Source organism: Oryzias melastigma, linkage group LG14 (assembly GCF_002922805.2).
Source record: "Oryzias melastigma strain HK-1 linkage group LG14, ASM292280v2, whole genome shotgun sequence".
Lineage (NCBI taxonomy): Eukaryota > Metazoa > Chordata > Actinopteri > Beloniformes > Adrianichthyidae > Oryzias > Oryzias melastigma.
Window position 1 is genome coordinate 15,852,625 of NC_050525.1, and position 25,992 is coordinate 15,878,616.

The following is a 25,992-nucleotide window of genomic DNA, read 5'->3' on the forward strand; positions in this document are numbered from 1 at the left end:
TATGCTAACATTTTTCGGCTAATTTGTTATCTTCTGGAGTTTTAATGCAAATTTAGAGTTTAGCTTTTCTTTTAGCAACATGCTAGCATTTTTGAGGGATTTAATTTAATTTTATGCTAATTTGGAGTTCAGCTAATAATTAAGTAACGAGCTAGATTTTTCGCCAATTTGGCCTCTACTAAAGGTAAGATAGATACAGCTCCTTCTAGGTTTTGATCAGTAGAAAACAAGACCAAATGGCTCTATTACTGTTAAAGGTTGCCGACCCCTGGCTTAAGGCTTAAACCCCCCAGTTCTGAAGCATGACAGTACCCAAATAACAGAAAATTCATGAATTGACTAAAATCTGGTTACTACAAAAAGGTATATCTTGGTGAACTGAAAGTATTCAACTGTAATTCTGTTGAAAAACATGTTAATGTGTTCAGACGAACAAGTGAACAAATAAATCGTATTTGATAAATCCATTTTATTTCCAATAACACAATGTTTCAGGAGAACTGTACACATAATGCATATTTTTTTTACACATGTAGTTCATTTAGATGAGACTGACTGTCTCAGTCAAGTCTTTTGAATGTTGAAATTTTAAAATCCATTACATTCCACAGATTTCCCTTTGGTTACTCAGACCGTCCTCTGGGCATCATCCTGGCTTGCCCCTGTTAGTGAATTCTTGTCAGTGAGCATCGGCCATAAATAACATCAGACAAGCATGCACATTCACACAGCCTCAGGAAGAGAAGACAATTATCAAGACACAAAAAGTCAAAAGGCTAAATGCATGAAATGCCACTTCGGTCAACAATTTCCAACATTTTCTGCATTCTTTTTTTTTTTTTATTCGGGTGCTTTTTTTACCCTCAAAAATATAAAAATATTACAAATTCAAATTCTTCATCTTTATGTTTTTTTCCTCAAAAGTAATTGATGACATTAGGATACACACTCATTATAGCCACAGTTGAGCAGTTACACACTTACACATCTTTTGCATGGATTTGCGCAAACAGCATCAACTCAGCATGAAAATTTCCAACAACATTTAAACCATATGATTCAATTCATATCAGAAAGGTTGCAGAAAAACAGAAAATGCTTCCTGTTTTTAAAGGAGCTGCCGGAAATCAAGTGGCCACTAAGTAGAAAAATGTATTTGCAGCTTTTAAATTCATGTTTATAATCCGTTTGAAATTTCAAGCGTTGTCATTTGTCTATACTGAGCATGTTCATACTGAAACATATAATGTGTTGGTTTTTAATCCTGTTTACCCCCCTCGGCCTAAAAGACCTACTGTCTGTGACAAATATGAAGTCATGCCACGAGGGCATGAAACTCAGATGTGCTCAGATTGATGCTGGCATACATCTCCAGCGTGGTGGTGGTGGTGGTGGGTGGTTTGCAATAAAAAATAAAGTCCTTTTTCTCCTTAACTGCGTGGTTTCTGCACAGAAAGGCAGTTATTTAAATAAATGTTCCGCCCTTGCTAATGATGAATGTTGTTCACTTTATAATGCTTGAAGTTGGTTTCCAAAATCCTATTTACTTAATCTGATTAAATTCTAACAAAATGTCCCATGTTTTGTGGCGTGTAACTGCAAAATCCATTTACTTAAAAGAGGACCTATTATTATTACTTTTTGTTTGCTTGTGTGCTTTCTGACCTATTCAATCACCGTCACAGATTTTGTCCCAAACTAATCTGGATGGGAATACCACAGAGGATGCAGTTTTCCATTGTGTACAGATTTTTGAACAACACTTTACTCCTTCTAAAGCAAAGCCCAGTATGAATCTGGTTTTGGATGTGGTTGGCACCCAAACCAGTGACTGTAAATTAATACTGTGACCCTGATTTATGTTACTGTTGAATTCCATTAGTTCATTAGAAATTTGCCTCTTAGTTTTGGGCGGGACTGTTTGCATGGAGTAAGCCTGCCCCTATTTCCTGACATCCATCTGCTTACACTCTTTCACACTAGCTTACAGCCCCTCAAACCCCTGATTTAACATTACAGGGGCAACGAAAATGGATCCATGCATCCGGATTGCCGTTGTAAGTCTTGTGTCACAGCTGCAGGCTATTTCTAACATCTTTTTTATTTTTTGCCTGCTTCTGATTCACAATATGAGTAAAGAAAGACTTAAAAATATAATAATTAACTTTATATATGTCCTCTGACATCAGAAAAATGCCACAAGAACATGTTAAAAACACCAAAAACACGATTTTCATCGTAGTGGGTCTTTAAAGAAAGGGATGCAGTGACTAGCTGAATTGAAGTTAATCGTTTGTAGCAGAGTGCACCCAGCAGCAACGGGAGCCTTCGTGTCCTTTAACAGTTTGCAGGTAAGAGGGGGGATCAAGATGAATTTCCACACGCCAGCTGCCAGACAACACAAGCGTCTTTAGTTTGCACGAGGTGTGAGAGTTTTATACCACAAAACAAGGGTTTTAACTGAGGCGAAACTTTGGCTGTTGGGTTCTACAGCTTGTTTTGATGTTCAAGGTCACAGTTTGGAGGGAAACTATCGACTGTATATGAGAACTGGACAGAGTGAGAGTGAGGTCAACCAAAGAAAAAAACTAGCTTCTGGTTTTAATGAAATTAATTTAGTTTTTGCGATATGGACGGCGCCATGTTGGAACTAGACAATGTCAGTAAGCCTTGATTGGTCCGAGTGGGTTTGACTCAACATTCCTATAGCAACCACTATCCCCAATCAGGAATGAGCTTGTTGGAAGGCCACACCCCTAATACCAAAGAGAAGGTATCAATCAAAGATTCAACATGAGACCACCTATGTTTACTGAGGCATCTGATTGGCCAGTTTATAACTTGAATAATTTACCCTACAGAAAAAATATGAAAAAAAAGTAGAATCATCAAGAACATGTTAAATAAAGGTAGAGCAAGAAGGGTTTTTCTGACAAATACAACAACAGAGTAAAAGCTGTTGATTTCTATATAGAAGCTTATGAGATTTTGTCTTCTTGTTTACAATGTGAAGGGGAGGAGTCACTCAGTCCAATTCTCATATACAGTCAAGTATTGAAAGATACATATATTTACTAAATCATTTTAAATATAAAAGTATTGTTTATGATTTGTCACATTTTTTTACTTTTGGCACTAGAACAGTTGAGCATGTTAGTTAGCAGCTGGTTATGCTCTCATGGGAACCAGCCAATCAGACATCCTGCATTAGCAGAAGGTGGGAGGGGTTAAGAGCTTCTGAGGTGGATGATGTGTTTTCAAATAAATATGGGCTTGACACAAAATGAGAAGATAAATTAAAAGGGAATACTAAAATTAACTCAAGTGTTGCATCATGAGTCCCTTTTTAAATAAAGAAACTTTATTTTTATAGTATGCAGGGATGGTCAAAAATGCAAAGCATTTTCAAACACAGAACACATGGTGAAAGGGAGAAGAAAAAGTGACAAGAAATTCTGTTAGGAGACAGCAGCCATGCATGAATATTGCATGTACCATTGGAGGAAGATGTGAGGGAAACTATAATATCACAGCACAATGTTAATAGAAACAGAGAGTCTGACACCTGAGTAAGTATAGAACTCAGCGGGATTAGCTGCTCACACACAAAAGCTTTTTTTCCTGTTTAAAAAAAAACAAACAAAAAAAATGTGTTTTTTTTGTATTTTTATAATTTGATTTATGATAATATAAGTTTTTTGAACCATCATAAAATAAACTGCATATATGTAGGTTCATTTGCTGTAAGACCCTTAGCAATTTACAGCAGCATCTGAAAGATGTAAACAGTTCAAAGACATGATCAAGAGCGCTAAGCCATATTTTTGGAACATGGTTGATCTCAGTGGGAAACTGCAGCACTGTTGTTGCATTTGAGACTGAAGTTTGGCGATTGTGCTTTCTTTACCTTATGCAAAGGGGAAGCAGCTATTCAGTCACATTCAAATAGCTTCCCTCTATCGTGAACACTGAGGACGGCGAGCTGTTTGGTGACATGGAGAAATGGGCCCAGTGTAAAAGTGCAGACAGAGCGTACCACAGGGAACACAATTGAACGCGGTTACATAATTGTGCCACCGAGCGTACGGAAAGACAACACAAAGTAGGAGAAAGATAACATTTGTTCTCCTGTTTCATCAGTTGCATCTCCTGCCTCAGGTCTGCAAATGAACTTCTACACAATACTGCAGAGAAAAAACCCCTTTATAGACAATTGTTCTGAATACATAAAAAGAAGCAGTACAGAGGCAAAACAAGCTCATAATTGATAGAAACTCTGGCACTTGCCGTCATATTTTAAACTTTGACACTAGCATATTAACCGTAAGGCAGTTTTTTTTTTAAATAAAAAAGGACATTAAGGGAGCAAAGGTGGTCTGTAGTTTTTCTCCTTGACAGTGTATGTACATCCTATCAATTTCACTTATACACATTTCTTTGGTTTAAACTGAAGACTTATTTTTCCCCTCAAAGTGCATCTAAAGCGTCTCTTCAGAAAAATTTTTTTTTTTTTTTTTTTATGTTTTTTTTTTTTATATATACTCTTGCTTTCTTGGTGCTGAAATGATATTTTAGCTCTAATATTTATTCTCAAATAAAATAATAATAATGACCAAATTTTGAGTCAATACTTGTATTATTACTAGCAAAGACTAAAAAAATCATCAATACAAGCTTATTTAAGCATTGCATAAATAACAAAAGGAACATTTTTAACTTTAATCTTGGGCCACTCAAGTTGTGTAATATCTGTTATATATATATATAAGTATATGCTTATAAGTATATGTAAATATAGAGTATCCTCCTGCGTATTCACGTTTCTTTATTCGCCGTTTCACGTAATTGCAGCTTTTTTTTCAGTCATGTGACTCTTCCAGTTCATCGCATAAAAACACAGATAACTCAAGATACTTGACTAAAAATGTTTTGCGTCCGAAAGACGTGCTGAGGTTTATTTCCACACAGCGGAGAAGAGTCATCTGACTGAAAATCTGCGAATACATAAAACCGCGAATAAAGTAACGTGAAAATATGGGAAACACTGTATATATATTTTACACTATTTGATAATCCAAATATGTAATTCTCTCATTTGCCACATTTCCAAAGTCTTCTGCCCCCCCTCCTGCCCCAGGATATAAAATGTTTGAGCTCCGCCCCTGACAAATAATATTCTTTGCTTTTAAATTTGTTGCCCTAAGAGTACTAATAATGCAAATTAAACCTCTGTATAATTTTGGACCTATGGCTTTGAACGTTTCACCCTGTTTTAGAGCACACAAATTGACTACAAACAGTTTTTCATGTTAAGGAAAAAGAAAACCTCTTCATGCACCACCCGTTTTGCCATTCTTGTGCAAATTAAGAATCAACTCAGTAACTGTACACTTTAACACGCAAGTATTTGCAGTGATGCAATGTTTGTGCCAAATGCGCAACAGTTTGTTTTAGATGCACTTTTTTTTTTTTTTAAGCGTCGTTCGTTAAGGGAAAGAGATGTTGGGTACTTTCCAAAAACCAACAGCCTTGAATGTGGGGGTTATTTCGCTTCAAATATACAACGAACAAAACAAAAAAATACACATTTTTAACACATCTCCAGCAACAACAGTACAGAGTTAAAAACCACACTGCAACTAATTTACAAAATATCCCTTTAAAATGTCTTCAGACTCCCTCGTGTGGCAGCTTTTCAACTGCAAATGGTGATTTTTTTTTTGGACAACATAATGTTTGATAGGCACCCTGAGATGGGAATACAGATATGAGTCGTGTGTTACTAACGATCTACATAGTTTAAGTTTGTCTTCATTCAAAAAACTATAAATGCCAGTCGAGGACAAATTGAATAGTGCCAAAATTGTCGTCTTTACTAAAATCTACTCTGCTTAGTTTGTCTTCATTTTAAAACCACAGTGAAATTATCAAAACATTTGCCTGGTAAATAAAGTTTTAGGCAAAAAAAAAACATATAGCAGTGAAATTCATACAAAATAAAAAGCTTTTGCATAATAGTTTCAGAATAAAAACAAAAACAAGAAAAAAAAGTTTAAAAGACAACCACATGCTGTGCAGCATATGATGTAGGAAGCAGAGGAGCCTTGTCTGTATTGCATGCTGTGCATTTTTTATAAATTTCTTCTGGGAACTGAATTTATTCCAACTTGGATCGCATTTAAATGAACATCAGACCATTCGCTTAACTTGCAAAAAGTCACTGATATGTAGCAACATCCTAAAAACGGCTGTACTAAAGTGATTGACTTAATTAACTAGGCATTGTTTTTTAGAAGCAGCTGATGTTGGATAGCCTGCACTGTGACCGCCACAGCAAAATGAATTGCATAGGAAAGTGTGCATAAGGCTGTATTTCTGAATCCCGCTCAACGGGGCCCCCCCGTTCCCTGCATGTTTTACATGCGTCCCTATTCCAACATGCCTAATTTAGCTTCACTCTTCAAGACTGCAGATCTTCAACAATAGCATTAAATCAAGAGTGTTGGTGCAGGAAACACGTGAAACGACCACAGCAGGAGGCCAGGAGGATCAGGATTGAGAAACGGTCGCATAAAGGATATTTTCACACAGTAGAACTTGGCTTTTTGATGGAATTCAAAATAGTTATTGCATTGTAATTTAGTTTTTTTATTTTTTATGTCAGTGGATGGAGCTCTGTCACGCTGTCCTTGGAGCAAAACTCTCCTTTGCAGGGCGGGGCTTTAGAAGTTAAAATGAAGCACAGCAGAGAGGAAGTGGAGCGGTTCCAGCATTTCCAATTCCACCATGCTTTAAAGATCACACGTAAAGGTTAGTTCTGCTTTGCCACTGTTTCTTCCAGTAAAACTGAGGGCGCAACAGATCCAGAATACAGTGGTCCCTCGTCTATCGCGCTCTAAAAATAACCCATGATAGGTGAAATCCGCGAAATAGTATTATAAGTTGATTTATACTATATACGCTTCTATCAGGCAAATATGAACATTTTCACACTTTTCTCTCTTTTTAAACTCTCAAAGTGCAATCGAAAAATAATTTCAGTATTATAGAATAAAAACAAAGATCTGATTTTGATCAAAGATTTGCGTAAATTTTGCGAAATTCTTTTAAGGGAGACACAAAGGAGCTTAAATGACATGCTGTATAGTACCAGGCATATCCAAAGTATGGCTTGTTGGCCAAAAGCAGCCCACATTCAGCGGGTTCCTATCATAAAATCAATAATATATGGCCCCCAGCACTTTCTAAAAACGGTCTATATGATTGAAAACTTGTGGCAACATTTTCTAGCTCATTCATAGAATGTTGACTTAAACAGAATACCTGATTTGTTTCTCTAATCAAAATCACAGTGGTTGGTACTTCTGAATAAGAAAATTATTTGTGTTATTTTCCTGTACAATAAATTGAATTTCCTTTAAACCCAGTTTTAAACGTTTCTTTTCTTTTCCAGACACACTTTCTTCATTTTATTTTTGTTCTTCAAATATACACTTCATAGATATTTATGTTCTATGTAAAGACAGTATCCAATTGCATTATCAAATAGTTAATTTGTATAAATATATTTTTTTAAAAGTTCAAAGAATGCAGGCCTCATGGTTGGCCCTCACGCATTTTCATCGTACCAAATCTGGCTTTTTTTTTTTGCAAAAACTTAAAACATCTGCGAAACCGTACAAGATGAATATACATCTACTGCTTAGAAGCTTTTTGATTAGTTAAAAATCAAATACCCAAACAGTGTTTTGAAATATTTGTAACCATCACAGGAATTTTTAGTTTTTACTGAAGCAACTTTGAGCTTCAAAATTAAATTCCGAACAAACTGAAGATTTTTGTATCACTTTTTTGGTAAAACGACCTCTGATGCAGGGCCGTAGCTACAGAGGAGCAGGATGGGTCGCTCTCCCCCAGTTCTCTAGTCAATATTAGAATCATTATTGACAAAGACTAAGAAATAATAAATGCAAGTTGTTTTAAGCATTGCAGAAATAACAAAATCAACATATTTTAAATGAAATAATACTACTGATAATAATAAAACAGTTTGAAATATGCATTTTTGATCCACTCTGCTGTTCTCATTTGCCCCCCTTTTAAAGTCTTCGTTCTCCACATATAAATTGTTTAAGCTCCACTGCTCTGATGGCTAAATGGAATTAAAAAGAATATCCTCCAATTAAGCGATATATTGATAAACAATACTTTTTCTTTTGAACTACAACTGGTCAATGTCAGCAGCTTTGAATTCCAGCACATATGTAGATTTAAACAGCAGCAATAGTAGACTTGGAGGTGCCATCCACGAGCTACATCACATGCACAAAATCCAAAATGAAGCATAATAGCACCTAGTACAGAACTTGGTGCTAAGTAAGTTTAACTTGATTTTTTTTGTTAACTACAAGTCAACTTTTCTCCTGAATGAATTTAGTGTATTACTAAGTTTTTATTCTTGTTCTTTTCAGTGCAAGAAGGTCAGACGAGGCAGTATGAAGTACATACACTGCAGCATTTAGGCTAAGTGTGTAAATCTGAGAATACTGCCATCATGTACAACTCCATCTGACATCATCAACACACTCGTATTACCCCCCTTACTAATTGACAGCATATACGTAGGTGAGGCGAGTTGAAATATTTGAGGCTTTTGAAGTTACTAAAGAGACTTGTAAGTGTTTCAAAGTGGTGGTCACCCAGTTTTGTGAAAAAAAAATAAAAGTTTACTAGTCTACAGAAGCAGACATTAAAGGATATCACATTTTAAATGTTATATAAAAAGTACCATTCAGATTGTAAGAGTAACAGTAACAACATGAAACTGCAATGCATAGCTCGGTTCTTCCAGGAAATAGCATCTCTAAAGGGTTTGCTGTGTTAACGCAAATCACAGTTTATTTTTATTTTTTTTTAGAAAACAAGTCCACTCCTGTTAAGCCATTTCAAACCAACTTGATTCACTTTAAAAACTTCCAAGAGCTCACAGAGGACATTTATGATTGTTTGTATTCCTATAGTAAAGTAGAAAACAAAGCCATGTCTTTCAGTTTCATATGCTACGTTTGACTCTTTAGCTGCACAACTGTCGGAAAATTCACATAAAAACAGGAGTTGCCCTCCAGCGGCCGGAGAAATCCAGTCTCATTCCTTGTTTGTGCGATCTCTCACCGACTCGTTGTTGTTGAGAGGCGGGGGCAACGACTGCTTGCTCCTCATGCTCCGGCCGTCAGTGGCGGCTCGCGACGTTTCCGTCACAAAAAGCCGGGTCACCCACACAGAGGTGACGATGCGTTTGTATTCGTTCCTAAAGTTCCTGTTGAGTAAACCGTAGATGACTGCATTCAGACAGCTATTGAAGTAGGCCATGAAGTAGCTCACCACGAAGAGCCACTCGGGGATGCGGGGCGCCACGCGGGTCGGATCTATCGCCACCGCCAAGCCTATCAGGTTGAGCGGGGCCCAGCAGATGGCAAACAGCACAAAAACAACAAACATGGTGATGAAATTCCGCAAGTCACTTGGTCTGAGGCGCGGGTTTTCTTCAGTCTTTACTTTACGGCGAACCTTGAGATTTGAAGAAAACAGAAAGTCACATTAAAATCTAGTTTAAGTTCACTGATAGCAATTTTTCAAAAACAAAAAGGTGAAACATTCACATTTACCCTTCTAATTATCTCATCCGTCTCTCTCAGCTGAAACTCTAAGCTCAAGTCCCACTGAATGCGTATCAGAGGATTGAGTGCGACTTGTGCAGTCCCACTGAAAGCGCTTCTTAGCTGTGCCACAATCAGTTCTGCTCGACCTACTTCTGAGATCTCGGGATAGCCACCAACCTCACTAATCTTAAATCTTAGATGTCTTGGAAACAATATGAAATATTCAATCGGAGCAAAACCTACATTTTTGGAGTTGTGAAATATGAGGGGCCCTCCCAAAATCTAAAATTCTTTGCTTGTCAATTGTATTGTCTTTTAGTATTGAAGGGGTTCTGTGTGTAGGTCTTCCTGTATTTTATTTGGAAAACAGGTTAGAGTGGGGGGTTTTCAGGGTAGATCTTCTGTAAATTGACACACGGATGGACTTTTAAAGAAGATTATCAAAGATCACTTTTTCCCAGTGGATCAGCTTTGATGGATTGCTGTTTTTTTTTTTTTTTTTTTAATTAAACACAATGTTCAATCTGTATTCAATGTGGACATAAACAATGGGTGAAAACGTAAGATAAAAAGCAGCATCAGTTAAAAAAACAGGCTTAAACAAACAAACAAACAACTAAAAAGGAATAAGGCAAAATGTGTGTTTACACGGAATTTGGTTTGCAATGCAGTTTTGCGCTTTTTCACGCGCTGTAAATTTGCCGAAAGATGTTTGTCCAATAACGTCTTCATAAATCTGACGCTCCTGCCGCCTGTGGGAGGAGCTACTGTCTAAAGTTTTCAGCCCCATCGCAACATAGAAGCATTGACTGTATATTTAATAATGGTAAGCCTGCAGAATAAATTGCAAATTTATCATCATTGTGATATCTTCATGTACGATACACATATTGAAATAGATGGTAACGACTGCAATGAATGGTTGCCTTAAATTAGGAATGTCAGACTCATTTTGGTTTGGGGGCCACATTCAACCCGTCTGATCTCAAGCGGGCCAGACCAGTGACAAAATAGCTATTTATTGTCTCATAACAAAAAAAAAAAACAACATCAGAAGAGGAACAATCAGATTCCCCTACATGTTGGCTTTGGACTCCACTCACTGATTTCAATCATCAATACCAACCATAGCTAAGTCTGAATGGTCGACACAACGCAAATTCTTCACCAAAGTTCAGATATTTGAGCTTGCATTGTTGTGCCGCCTAAAACGTGCAGCTGCCAGACCGCTGATTGCATCTGTACATTGATGTAACATTGAAACTGGTTGCACCTACACATTGTGTTTGGAGTAAACGGAGCATTAGGCTAAAAACCTACATACTAAAATTTCTTTATCGAAAAAGCTTATTTTTTGTGAAACTTAGTAACAAACTGGGTTTCTCTCTTAGTGTTTTTGTGCAGCTAGACAGAACAAACTTTTTTTTGTATTGTTTCGGCTTTCCCTTTAGAAAAGAATTTTGAAATTTTAAGTGAAACTTTTTTTATTCAACTTCAATTTCTCTTTAAAATTTGACCCATTTTTCATAGCAACAAATGGAGGTGCTTTGTGGGCAATCTCCAAAAATGACAAAGAAAAAACAAGAAATAATCCAAACTGAGCAACCCTAGCATTAAACTGCCATTTATAAAACATGCAAAAAACAGAAAACTTACCTGGATGACAAGAACCCAGATCCGTAGGTAACAAAAGGTGACCACGGCGATGGGAACCAGAAAGTGAACCACCACTACAGCCACCGTGTAGGAACTGCTGACATTCTGGGCAAAGGTGCACGAGTAGACCCGGGGATCATAGCGCAAGGAGCCAACGAAGAAATTGGGAACAATGGCGATGACTGTGAGCACCCAAATTAAGGCAACAAACAGCAAAGTGTTGCGATAGCTGTACAGTCGGCTGTAGGAGAACGAGTGACAGATGTAGCAGTATCTGTTCACTGCTATCCCAGTGATGTTGAAAATGGAACCGATGACGCTCAGTCCCATCAGGAAACCACTGACCTGGAAAAAAAAAAAAAAATCTGTGTAAAAAGTGTGTTGGAATTGTAACTGTAGATATTGAATTCATGGTAGATTAAGGTGGTTTTACCATGCACTGCGTGTTCCCCAGAGCCCATCCGTCATGAAAGAGAGCATAGAGGACCAGGGGATAAGGGTAGAAGGCTACCACAAGGTCAGCAAATGCCAGGCTCACCACAAACACATTACCTGGAGAAGAAACACAGACAGACAAAGTTGGTCCTCTCATATCTTTGTGCAAAACATTCAATTCTCAGTAGAACGGTACAGACAGTATCGTCACAAAGTTGAATTACAAATGGATTTATCCTCTGACGTCTGCAATGATCGATCCACTCTCATATTCTGCATCCATTTGCTGTTTCTTCTTGCCTCGTCTGCAGTGGTCAGAACACTTTACAATTCATTCAGAAGACATAAAACCCCAGTTGGAATTCATTTCCAATGTTAGAGTAGATTTCCAAGTGAGCAAATAAAAGACCATTGAATGGGATGTTGGTTTTTATGTGCAATTCTGTTTTGGCAAATATACAGGAAAAGTAGAGATTAAGAAGAGCCTGCAGTTTATTGCTGATTGTTTCATCCCAAACAAAGCTGCACCGTGATTGGCACTCCCATATTAAACAAAGCAGAAGAGGAGCATCAAAGCTGAACTCAGCGGAGTCGAGTTCTGTTTTATCCTACAGCCCAACAGAATCACTCAAAAAGACATTATTTGCAAAAACTGACAGAATCCATCAACTAGGTTAAAGCAAATGAAGATTGTCTGATTTAAATTGGTTCATGTCTCAATGTGATTTAGCAGTTTTTAGAGACCAGGGCCATCTACTGCCTTGTGACATTTAATCATATTTAGTAGAGCACCATATACCCACGTCACACCCTTCATTCTGCTGATACACTGAACGCACCACCCATGCTGGCATCTCATCCACTTCTGTGTTCGTTCTCCTTCTGTGTGTTTGTTGGAGAGACAAATTACAGCGGAGAACGGGGTCAGAACCAATAACCCGATCCAAAAGGCAGGCTCTGTCTTTGGTTCACTTCCAGGTTCTTTGAAGCTTCGTTAAAAAAAGAGTGATATATATATATATATATATATATATAAAAATAATTTGAAATATGAAGATTGACCTCTACCACTTCTGTGCACATAATGCTACGTTCACTTCGGCCTTGGCAACAGCTTCCAATGAAAGGTCTACTTTAACCTTCATAAATGTGTGTTTTGGGCTTCTGCGTTCAAAACTCTTGGGTTCACACAAGTTTTTAAGTCCGTTTTTGGAAACGCGTGGCTATTGAACGAAAGTTAAACCAGTTGAACTTTGACCAATCCAGAATTCTGATTTGGTAGTGACATACAGATGGCTTACTTTTTAAATCCAGGAAGTGCCAACCGTTAGAAAATTAATAATGAGGGAGAAATGAATAAGTTCCCAGACAGAATTATACAACACCAAGTCTGTCATATATCGAAACAGAGCTGTGAAAGGAAAAGTTTATTACATTTTGCACCAAGTCTCTTCCAAGCGACAGTCCAGTGTGAACACCATATGATAAAAGTGCGTTCACGAACCTGCTTTCTTCCCATAAGAACTGTTTGGGCTTGTAATAGCTGGATCAATGGTGGCTGCAAGACTCATTCAAAGGAATTGGAGGAGTCCCCACAAACCTCAGCTCATGAACTGGATTAAACTCATAACAAAGACTGCTTCATTTGAGATTTTGATCACTAAAACTATCAATACCCAGACAAATGACATTTATAACCACACAACTCTTCTTCCACTGTATAAAGTGAATTTTTCTTGTTTTCTTTTCTCTAACTTTACTGACTTGATAGTCTCGCAATTTGTGTTTGTTGGTTTAATTGTTTTTTTTTTTTTTTTTTTTTGCTGTTGTGAGGTTTGTGGGAAAAAAAATCAATAAAAAAACTTTATTGACAAAAAAAAAAAGAGCCTGCATTCCATGGATTCTTGAACGTGCATCACATGCCCGGTGTGTACGCAGCATCAGAGTTAAGTAGCATGCAGTAGCCCATGCGACCAATAGGATCAAGCGCATCAAGAGACCTACAGGTTAACATTACAGCTGGCTGTTATAGCTGGAATCTTCTTTTTATCCCCAATAGAAGATACTTTACACTGCTGACCTTTTAGGTTTGAACACTTCTCTTTTTTAGCAATAAATGCATTAAACAGACTAATTTGTGCAGCAATTGGGCAAATTTGTGCAATACGTTACCTAATATAAGAGTAGTATGTTTCCTATTATATTTTTTTTTTCTGTGTTTTGTTTTAAACTTGCCCTAAAAGGTGAAATAACTTTTTCTGAACACTCGTTTTGCCAAGCTGTGTAAATCCAGGTTTCTCTTAAAATTATTTTGTGTCTTTTACTTTGAATTATTTCACATTACAACTTCCACCAAGTAAAAGTAATATTTGAGGAGAGTGGATGCAACACGAGGAGGTCAAAAGAGAAGCATGATACCAAACTACAAATACCAAAAAAATACAAAATAAAAAAAGGAAAAATAGTTCCTTAATTGGCCAGATGAGACTGGTTTTAAACTGTTTGATCAATTGCTTCTTTTGCTTTGAAAGTTTCATACATGGATGTGTCTAAGTGGCCGTCTGGACAGTATCAGGAAACTGAGCTTCATTACTACCTCTTTTTATATCTTAAGGGAATAACTGGAGCAAGCCTAATAAAATAAAGAACATATTATGTCTCACAGGTCCCCGTGGGTGAAGCAGTCAAGGCACTGCCTAATAGTTCTCAACCATTCACACCAACTGTGATTCATAAAATTAAATAGACACTCAGGAGGTTGGACAGCCACACACATATTTAACTTTATGACTTTTTGGTGTAGTTTTCAAATGGTAAACAAAAACATAAATAAAAAAAACCCAACCAGCTTTCTAATGAGGCACAATTTCGTGTCAAAATGGTTTATAATATTTCCTAGGGCTATACCATTTTAAGAAAGCATACCAACAGTTACCATCATGAGTAGTGGGGACCATTAATTGCCACAGACCTTCAGTCCATTCTTTTCTTCTACCCTCGTGCATGGTTAGGGGTGGACTGTTTGCTGACGAAAGCGGGGCACACCCGAGACATTTTTCCAATCTATCACGAGGATACACATCGACATGCAACCACACGCTGGTAAGGGGGCAATTTTCAAATCTCTAAATAACCTCTGCAACGTCTTTTTGGGATGTGGGAGGATCCGGAGACGACCCACGGACAGTGATTGATCACCTCCAACTGAAAATTAAGGGGGTTTTAAGGGATTAAAGGAAAAAAAAAACATAAAAGTCATCAGTCATGTTGACAGGTTACAACATGGGGAGGATGTACTATAATGTGATGCAATACAGTGCAACAATTTTAATACATACCATCTGTAGTAAACACAAGCAGAATGTTGTGATTTATCTGTTTTGATTCTCTTCGTAACTTTGTCATTAAGTTCCTTCAACCAAGGGAGAATACATTTTTTGGCTAAGAAAAAAAAACAAAAAAACTCGAACCATGTTAACCAAATGACAATTAGGATGTTTTAATGTTGGACGAGGCAGGACTAGTTTTTAACACCTTACGTTTTCATGGAATCACAGCAGATCTTTAGACCAACTCTGACTTAAAACACAAATTATAATAAATGTATATGGCAATGTCCTTTTTTGGTATCTGCCAAAGCCAAAAACACTAATCAGAAAATGAACCCTCACCATTGAGAAATGGTTTATAGAGTAGTTGATGGAAATAAAGCTCGATTATTTTTGACTCAATCTGCATCTTTTTATTAGAAACACAAACCTCTAAAATATTCCGATGATGGAACTTCTAGAAGAGTGTTGCCTTTAAACGTAAATGTTTGAATAAAATTATAATAATTTTATGTCAAAATTGGTTAAAGAAGCATTTTAAAAGAAATCTGCAAGCCTTTATTTACAATTGAATTTTCTGCAAAACTTTATAAATAGTTGAATTACTGTTTGTATGTAAAAGCAAAGTAGACCCATTGAGATGGGGTACCTTGGGGGTTGCAAATACATGCAAAGACATAAGAGCAAATATAGAACAGTTGTGCAAGCCCCTCGGCTTGCACAACACTCAATTTATCCCCTTATCAGTGACAATCAGCTAAACAAAACTTTCATTTTAGATGCAGAATACTGTATACTGTATATTTTCCAGTTGTGTCCTGTTTTCAATAAATTCCAGCTCAAATAGGTGTTTGTTACTTTTTCCGCGGTGCTACCTTAAGAAGCTACCTTAACACCTGGTCCGCACACCTGTGCAGAAGCCGCGTGTGTTTGTGTTGTGAAGCAGTTCAGCGATGGCCAGACCTACTAACGGCAGATATATCATATGTGCATCCATCTTTGAAGATGTTTGGATTATTTTCGTGGGAGAGATACACAGACACACGGATTTTGTCTGGGATGACGTCATGACGCAGACAGCGGCAGCACACAGCGGCAGGCGGAGCTTAAGGAATCGAGCCGTTTTACTTCCGGGTAGGGAAAAATTAATTAAATATAACTAATATGTCATAACTAATTTTTTTTTTTTGTGGTGTGAATGTAATATATGATCATATATATGGATGTAGTTCACACTGAAAGGCTTAAGAAAGTCATGGTAGAGCCCCTTTAAAGTAGTTCAGCTGTCACGTTTTGGTACATGTGACAGTCATGTCAAACACATGAACAACACATTAAGGTGAATAGGAGTGAAGTAAGTGAGACGCAGGCACGTGGTACACATTTTTCATTTTTTTAATCCGTCCGAACCCTCCAGACTGGATTTTGGAAGGAGCCTGTTAGTGATGTTCAAGTGTTAGGTCCTCGCAAGCCCTTTCTACATCCTTGTACTGAGCCTGGCAGTATGAAATGAGGAAACTAGGATATCAGAATGTAGTTTGTGTGGGAATCCTACAGGTATGCATAAAGGGTACTCTACAACAGCATCACCTGTATGTCATAGGGGCAGAAAACTTAAGTTATCCTTAGAAATACTTCAAGATACACGCATTATCATCCTATACACTGTTTTCGTGACGTCCCTTAAAAGTGACAGCATGAGCCTCAGAGGAAGTGAAAGACAGACCTGCAGTCCAAAAACCTGAAGCACCTGTACAGGTCAACCCCCCAGGGGTTCATGTGACTAAGGCTGAATCTGAAGACACTATTTTTCCATAACTCTCCATTTGGAGTGTTAAACATAGGGGTAGGGAGAAGCCATAGAGGTAGGGTAAGAATTTGGATTTGTCCTAAGGCTTTAGCCATTTTCTATACATGCTGTAATCTATTCAGTGTCACCAGGGTCGGTATGAGCCTCTTTCAGTTGCATCAAGCAAGAGGCAGGGCACATTCTGGACAGGTTGCCAATTCCTTTACAATGCAACAGAGACACACTCACAAGGACAATTTACACTCACCAACAACATTACAAACCATAACAGTGCAAACACACAGGAATGCTCAATTTTTTTATTTTTTTTTTGTTGGGATTCAGCGCAGTTTTCTATCACCACCGGAATGATTGTTAGAGCACCAAAAGTGAAACTTTTTTCACTACATATAGGTGTTCCTTTTCCATACCCTTCAAGTTATGCATCTAACCTTGTGTATCGCCCGCCTTTCCCTGAAGGGGTCATTTGCAAAAGAGGATTTGTGCTTACGATGTACAACTAATCATCCCAGTGCCGCAGAACGTCCTGTCAGTGATGGCAGAGGACAGAGGCATCTTGTGTGTCACATTCTCCGTCGACTCCCGAAGGACCGTAGAACCTCGCCGGACCCAGTTCAATCATGCAGTAACGTGAATTACACAGGAAATGTATTTATTGTACTCTTACAATTGTGGCAAGCTGTTTACACAATTTGATTTCTAACTATAGAACGTGCACACGTGTGTGACAGCCAACCCAGAAATGTCACCGTGCTGGGTGATTCACAAAGAGGAGACATCAGCTCAGCACCTCTTGTACAAAGTCACAAGGGGAACGGAAATGTGACTCTCACGCTGTAATGAATTGCAATACCTTTCTGAGCAAATGATAACAGCAGTTAGATATTCAGTGCTTACATACACATTAACAGCACGCTGATGAGCTAACTAATTGCAGGAAAGGCAAATGTGTAAGTATAAAAAAAAACAAGAGGTCACAAGAACCAATGAACAGGGTTCTGGTTCTGTTTTAAGCTTTGATTCAACAAAGCTGTTTTTATTTATTGGCTTGCCGTAAAGTGTTTTATTTACCTTCATCTTAGCCTGCAGAACTTCTTCATGAACAGTGAGTTGGTGGATTGATCCCGATAGCTGCATTGGCACAGATGGGTAAATGTAAAATAGGACGAGAAGAGCAGAAATGAGTCTGCTGAGCAAACCTTATTAAAGGAGGACTTTTCTTCTGATTCAATGGCTTCATGCAACGCTGTAATAACACATCAAAGTAGGTACATGTAATGGTTTTAATGATGGGATTGAGTTCAAAAAAGGTAAACAGCTGGCAATAATTAGGCACGTAAAATAGTTGATGTAACATCTATAAAAAATGTAATATTTTACAAATCAACAAAAAATTGATTTTTAAAAAAATATATATGTTTTTTTCTGGTGGCCAAATCATCTGCCTCCATTTAGTCCTCTTTGAGTTGCATCCTCCTCTATCACACCTGACTGTATATGAGAACTGGACTGAGTGACCCCTCCCCCTGCACATTGCAAACAGGAAGTACCCACTGATTCCAAGAAGCCAAAATCCCATAGACTTATTTTGAGAAATAAATAAGCATTACTCATTCATTCATTTTCTACCTTTTTTAACAAGTTCTTGCTAATCCTATTTTTTCTGTAGTGCAAGTTATTCAAGTTATGAACTAGCCAGTCAGATTCCTCAATAAAGCTTGTGGTTTCACTTCCAACTTAGGAAACGTTTGACTGACAGATTCACAGAAGCAGTAAAGTGGTGAGGGTGTGGACTTCCAACAAGCTCACTCCTGATTGGCGGGAGTGGTTCCCATGGAAATGTTCAGAGCAAACACAGATAGACTCGGACCAGTCTCTGCTTACTAATGATTTCTGGTTCCAACATCCGTATTTAAAAAAAAGCCCGATTTAACTTTGAATGTGGGTTCAATGGCCATGCCTTTGTACAAAGAGGTCCAAAAAGTGTTGTTTTGGTCTTAGGTGAACACAAGTGTTTTTACGGTGACCCTGAAGGGCCACAACACAACACTTTAGAGTCACAAAACAACTTGTGAACTTAAAGTGTTGTGTTATGAACTTAAAAGTATTGTGAACCTAAAGTGTTGTGTTGTGACTCTTCAGGGCCACCGTAAGTTTTGAATGTGGAACTCAGAAAAGTGTGTTTACACCATAGACATATATTAATTCACTGGACAAAGCGAGGTGTTGACATCAACCCATAGAGAATGCCCTACCCCTTGCCCTCGTGAAATCAGACCAAAGCCGTCACAGTGACTTCCTGATACTGTTCCTACCATTTTGAAACGCATTGACAGTGTTTAGTCTGAGTCGATCTGAGTCACAATTTTAGAGGAACTACTGTCGCCAAATCATGAGTGAGCTTGTTGGAAGTCTATTCCCCTTCCACTGAGAGAGGGCTCGGGAGGATCTGTCAATCAAACATTGGAGGTGTGGCCAGCAGGCACCGAATACTTTTACTGGGGTATCTGATTGGTCAGTTTATAATTTGAATAACTTGTGATGAAGAAAAAATATCTTTAAAAAATAGAACTAGAAAGAAGATGAAGAAGATTTATTAATAGAAGTCTTTAGCATTTTGACCTTCTTGGAACCAGCAGGTACTTCCTATTTGGAACACAAGAGGGGAGGGGTTTAAAAGTCCAGTGATTATGCAGTCACCGGTTTACACATGTTTATATAGAATTTTCACTGAAAGTGGTAGTGTGAACGTAGCTTGAAGGTTTGCATAGGAAATAATCACATTTGAGAAAATTCTACAACACTTTAGAACATATTGAAAACAACCCCAATTTAACATATGAGACAAACAACTTTTTAATATTTTAAAAAATCTTTTTAAAGTTTGTTTTACTGTTACAGACGAATATTATAGCATCCTGGAATCCAAGTGTTATTCTGGTAATTTTGATGGAATGATAATCATTACAACTCACTGTTAGGTGGTTTTCTTTAGTATTATTCATATTAACTTAAGGCTTCCAAAAACAACAAAACTGCTAAAACAAGCTCCATTTGAAACTGGATACACCCTGACAGACACCGTGAAGCGCTCTTTTAGCCAGGAGGAGAAAAGTGCTAATTGAGGAAGTTTGGGAGGCCAATAAAGATGGCTCCTGCACACCTCCCAGTGGGGGTGTTTGGGACATGTGCTGCCGGGAAGAGGCCTCAGGGCAGACCAAGGACTTGATGAGAGATTATGTCGCTTGGCTGACTTGGATACACCTTGGTGTTCCCTTGAAAGAGCTTGAGAAGGTGGCTGGGGATTAGTGTCGCAGTGACCTTGTCACACGCAAGGGGTAGAAAACGGATGGAGTTTTAAGTATTCACTAACCATGTAAAGCAATCAAACAATAAGTATACCAAAAAGTAGAACTTCATTAAAGAAAATAAAAACAAAGCAGGCTATTGTACTTGTTTACCCTTCAAGTGAGAGATTATATTAAATAGAAGCACAGTTATTATAAAAATATATGAAATAAATAAACGTCTGAGAAGGCATCTTCCTCACAAAAACTCTTTGAATTAAAGGCGTCTTATATATACGTCTTTCAGAATTTCCTTTGAAATAGGTTTTCTTTTAAAAAAAGTTCTGAAAAGTTAGTCTAGTATTTTTGTAACCTTGGACATTTACCTATATAAGATGTCTGCTAAAACTAATTTCAAATAAAGGTTTATTATTTGTTCAGTTTCGTGACTCTTCAAGCAGACTAGAGTGTGCGTGTTTTAAAAGATTCAGCGGTTTAGGCATGCACTCATTTTTATGAAAGATTTATACTATTATGAAATAGATGTTAGGATAATGCGCTCTTTTATAAAGTCATCTTAACAGTGAATAGCCTGCACTATTCAGTGTGAAGAGGCATTTTTCCTTATACTTTTGATTCAACCTTGGAGTTTTTTTTTTAAAGTTTTAAAATGTGGTGTTACTTAACGTGATAAAATATAAACGGCCCATAATGTTAGTGAAGAATTGGAAGCAAAACTTCACAAAAGAAGTTGAAATACAATATGATACACATGTGTGCAAAAGTACATATGCAGTCTACAGCATTAAACTGCATCAAAAAAAAAAAAAAAACAATAGAAGAATGTGTTATCCTTTTCTCTCAGCTGTTTCACTGAACGTTGTCGTCTTCAAATGCTTTCTGGCTGAACCCTTTGAACAGCAAGTGTGTTGGCAGTGATAGTATGCACATATACAGGCTTACAATGCAGAACTGGGTTATGCAGTCAGTTTATGCAACACTAGAAATGCTGCACTCACAAAAAACAACCTTAAACTCTCAGATTAATACATTTTCAGATTTTCCTTTTGTGTTTTTTAGTGTTCGATATCCCGTTCACATGGTTTTACTAGTGTATCACTGTGAAGCGGACACACAAGTCGTCCCACACTGGTACCTCACCACACAACTGGACCGGTTATCCCATCTCACTAGTCCTTGATGTTGGTTTCATATTTTTTTTTTTTTTTTTAAACAATTGGTTTGTTTTTTAAACTAAACCTTTTGTGTTATTGGCTATCTTCTTGCAGATTAAATTTTAAAAGTGATTGCATACAAAAACGTTTGCAGTATGATATTTACACTTTTTCACACCAGTGATGCACATTCAAGCACACACTAAAAGCGCGTTCAACATATTGTGTTCACACTGGACTTACACTACCGGTACCCAATACTAGCACATGGACAGTTAGAAGAGGCTTGGAACGAAATGTTGAAGTGGTGCAAATGTGGCTAATTTCGCTCCAGGCTTTTTCCTTCCCACCTCTATTCCGATTTATAAAATACTTGGTCATTTAATTCCGTCTGGGCAAAAAACAAAAATTATTAATTTTTTCTCCATGATCAATTTTCAAACGGTTCTGTGAAATAAAAGGGATACCACCCATACGTCACCACCAATTCCCTGATCGGTTAAAGTTCCTCTCTCTGGTTTACCTTTCAACGCATGTTCTGGATCTTTTGTACGGAGAGCCCAAAAAGTGACCAAAAAATGTGCGTAGCGACGCACAAACTTAAAAGTTTTGGATGCAGAAGCCCCAAATTCTGAAGCGAGTGTAAACGTAGCGTAAGGGATTAACGCGCAAGCACAACCTTTCACTTTGTACATCCCTATCACTTCCTAAAAACTTTCCAAAACGCCAGTGTGCGTGTGAACCCAGCTGAAGTCCAACTGTTGTGTCATCAGAGCCAGCTGTGGCTATACTGTCAACACAAAGTTGTCTTTTATCATCATGTTTTCACTCTTGATAATACAAGGTGTCATGACTTTGGGCCAATCTGAGTCTCAGTTTCACCTGTCTTCTTTTTCAGACAGGTCGAGATTTCTCAGGAACACTCACAAACGTGTTCGGTAGTTTTTCTTTTGCTGTAGTCTGAACAGAAATTTACCTTTTAAACTTTTAATTTCTCATTATTTCTTCTACTTTGTCATTTGAGCTACAAGGATATACTTAGCTGCATAATGTCAAGCCCTTTTTTTCTTCCAGTGTTACTGTAGTAACTTGTCTTTAGTTGAACCATAAGTTGAAACAAAACTGTTTTATTATTCACATCATTTTTATTTATTAGATTCTTTTAATTCAGAGATAACAATACTTTAATTCTGATTTAATATCACTGTTTGATCCTCACTTTTTTCCAGTTTTATCTCACTGCCACACTCAGCCAACTCGGTTAGTGCTTAGGAGAAAGTAAGAGAAATATAGAACAGGGATAAAAATAAAAGGTTAAAATAATTTAAAAGTGTGAAAGAAATTGATAAGATAAATAAAGTAAGCAGTGTGTGAGCATTACATTAGTGTCAGAGGCTGTGCACAGGGAGATTGTAATTAGGACTGATCATTTTTGTTCTGAAGATTTAAACACATTTGGTTATTTTGATTTCAAGCTGTTAAATGTGTTTATTTTTGGGTTGAAGAATCTATCTCTTAATCTATTTGTTCAGGTTCTCTATGTCCTGCAGCACCAACCTGAAGTTAACATCTCAAACAGCTATTTGTTGGTGAGAAGATCCTAATTATATGTTCAACTCTGTTGGGGTAGCGAGTTCTGGCGATGCCGCCCATGCTGGGCAGAGAGCTTCCTGTGATCCTCTGGGCTGTGTTGATCACTCTCCTGTCTGAGGATGAGCTCCTTACAGTATGTACCATGCTGTGATACAATAAAGTCAGGGTGGTCTCAGTGGTGGCTCTGTAGAAAGTCCTCCGCTGCTTCTCCTCAAGAAGTCGCTCCAATGCGTTCCTCACAAAAACTGTGGTGCTGGCAGTTCAGGAGACGTTCTCTAAGATCTGCACGGTCAGGAATCTAATAGCGTGGACTCTTACTACACAGTAATTGATCATAAAATGAGAAATTAATAATGGCGGTTTGAGCCCGGCCAGAATTGTATGACACGAGTTCAATCATAGATCGGAATAGAGCTGTGAAAGTAACAGTCTGGAGCAAAATTTGCACCACTTCAACATTTTGCATCAAGACTCCTCCAACTGTAGATGGCGGATATGTGCTAGTCAACAGTAGAAAAAGAAACAAAGAAACAGAAGACTCCCCTCCATTCTCATCTAGTGTGCTGAAAGCACATTCAAGACTGCGTCCATAGCACATTCTGTAGTGCGGGTCACATGCCCGGTGAGAGTGAAGAGGAGGACAGTCAAACCTCATCTTTTTGGTGATCCAGTGCAGAGTGTGTGGGTGGAAGAGAAGTTGGGGTCGAGTCTGACAGATTGTGAGAACTCAGACAAAAAAGTCCTTAGTCCACTGGCAGAATAAAGAGGACAACTCAACACGAAGAAGTTCGTTGCACTAAAATGTCAGGGATGATATGGTTGAAAGCACAGTTGGAGTCCAAGGAGAGCATCTTCTCAATGTTCCCCTGAGTATTCAGTGCAGTGCAGTGCAGACTAGAGGCTGTGGTGATTGTATTGTCTGTGGATTGGTTTGCCCTGTAGGCAAAGTGGAAGGGGTCAAGAATGGGCAGCACACAGGCCTTTATGTGTTCAGTAATTAGTCTTTTGAAACACTTCATTACAAGACTTAGCGACTACAGCCCTTTGGCACTACACTAGACTGCCACAGCTGGCTGTATACTTTGGAACAGGGCAGAGGTTTTGAGCCAGGGTGAGATGATCATTTATGTCAGGGACTCATGGAAAGTTGGTCTAACAAGTTATTAAGTCAGCAAATGCTTCAAGTGCCTTGGCGGGTACTCTGTCTGAATCTGCCATCTTCCTGGGGTTCACTGTCTCTGGCACACGTCTCACTTTGTGTTTCTGAAGAGTCAGTGTATTGGTGAAGACGGCTAGTTATAGTTCTGTGACTATTGAAGGACTATGACTCAAACCAGCCAAAGTAATGGTTGAGTACTTCTTCCAATGAGGACTCAGGCTTTGCAGTCACTTGATTTTTTTTTTTTTGTAGTTGATGATCCAATTTATTCCCTGTCCCACCATTCTGGTGTTATTTACATCAAGTGATTCCTCAATATTCCTCCTGTAGGTGACCCTGGTGGCACTATACTAAGGCCAATCCCTGCCTCTCAACTTGAACGGGTTAGGGTTAGGGTTAGGGTTAGGGTTAGGGTTAGGGTTAGGGTTAGGGTTAGGGTTAGGGTTAGGGTTAGGGTTACAGCACTTTGGGCGGAATTGTACTTTCCTGTTTGTCTGTGGTTTCTTGTTTAAGGAGATTCTCACCTGCTTATGAACTGTATTGTCGTCTGTACAGCTTTTGATGGAACCGAGAGCAGTGCCAGCATGACTGTGCAACTGTCCAACAGCTGATGGGTGTTTTGATTGTCTTGTGATATATGCATGGAAATTTGACTTGTGATTACATGCATTCTTTTGCAAGAAAGAGCCAAAATAAGCATGTAAATGATGGATTTGTGTCCATGACTCTATGGATATTATCTAATGTGGAGTTGCGTCAGTGATTATTTTCAGAAAATGTACCTTTTAATCGCAGTAGTACTCTTTTTGTTTAATAATCTTAGCGAACATTATTTTTCAAAGGGACTTTTGAATAGAAGTTACAAAAAACTTCTGAAAGGTAGTAAAGCGTTGGTTTTTCTCTTCATAGCTCCTTGGGCTGACGTCCCTTTCACTCTTAGGCTTTCTTTCATTGATTTTCTAGCTCAATAGCAACTGGGCCTGTATATTCAATAATTTCTCCATAGTTCCATATTCATGGATCAAGTTGTTTCCCCAAGTCTTCCTCTATCCATTCTCTGCCTCTTCTGTGCCTAAGATCCTTCATCAGTTCCACGGACCATCAGCGTCAAGACTCTGGGGTCTCTTTACCATTCTGGGCCTGATCCGAGCCTGTCAGGCCACGTTCTACAGTTTAACCTCCACAAGACTTTCATTGTATGAACACAAGGAAAAATTCAATATCTTATATTTCAAAAGAATCACCCTTCAATCCTCCAAGATCTGCTCTTATTAAAATGACATAAATGTATAGAATTCAATATCAACTTTAATGAGAAGTCAAATGTCAAATAATGGAAGAACAGAAGACAGGTGTCTGATAAAACTATGCAAAGTCAGGGAACAGAGGCATGATGACAAGAATTAATTTAGTTGGTTGAGCTAGTTATGTTTGCTTGCATATTACAGGGATTACATTAAAACCTCTTGATGTAACCTGTCGGTCACTTACATAGGTCATTAGCATAAAAATACAATAACCTGGTTTTATTGGAATTATCTGCGCTCAATTGTGGATTCTAACAAAGTGTATAGTTACATCAGAGTTTTTTTTTTGCTATTTGAGTAGCATTTTAAGACAAACTCAACTTTGAATAGGTAATTTATAAACAAACTGAATAAAAATTGAATTAATGAGGTATGAGGGATTTTAATACACATTTTTAAAGAACTTCTTGTGGACCAAAAATTGGTTTTAGCACATTATTTTATCAAAGTACAGAAAAATGTAAAGCCTTATTCACATACGCCTGAATAGGGGGTTGGCCCACGCGGGTGCTGCGGATTTTTGGGTTGTATGGTCGTAGACAGGCGCAGGTGTGTCTTGAAGTTTAAGGGACAACATGATAG

At 38.0% G+C, this 25,992-nt stretch overlaps 1 protein-coding gene across 1 annotated transcript in view; it reads right to left on the minus strand.

Annotated features, from left to right (window-relative positions):
* Window positions 1-449: 449 nt before the first annotated feature.
* mtnr1bb (melatonin receptor 1Bb) overlaps window positions 450-25,992 on the minus strand; it is a 72,272-nt gene continuing 46,729 nt past the window's right edge. The window contains exons 2-4 of the mRNA XM_024265649.2: window positions 11,749-11,867; window positions 11,316-11,660; window positions 450-9,567 (exon numbers count right to left, since the gene is read on the minus strand). Of these exons, the coding sequence (XP_024121417.1) occupies window positions 9,145-9,567; window positions 11,316-11,660; window positions 11,749-11,867 (887 nt within the window). The 3' untranslated portion in view covers window positions 450-9,144. The remainder of the gene's footprint in view (window positions 9,568-11,315; window positions 11,661-11,748; window positions 11,868-25,992) is intronic.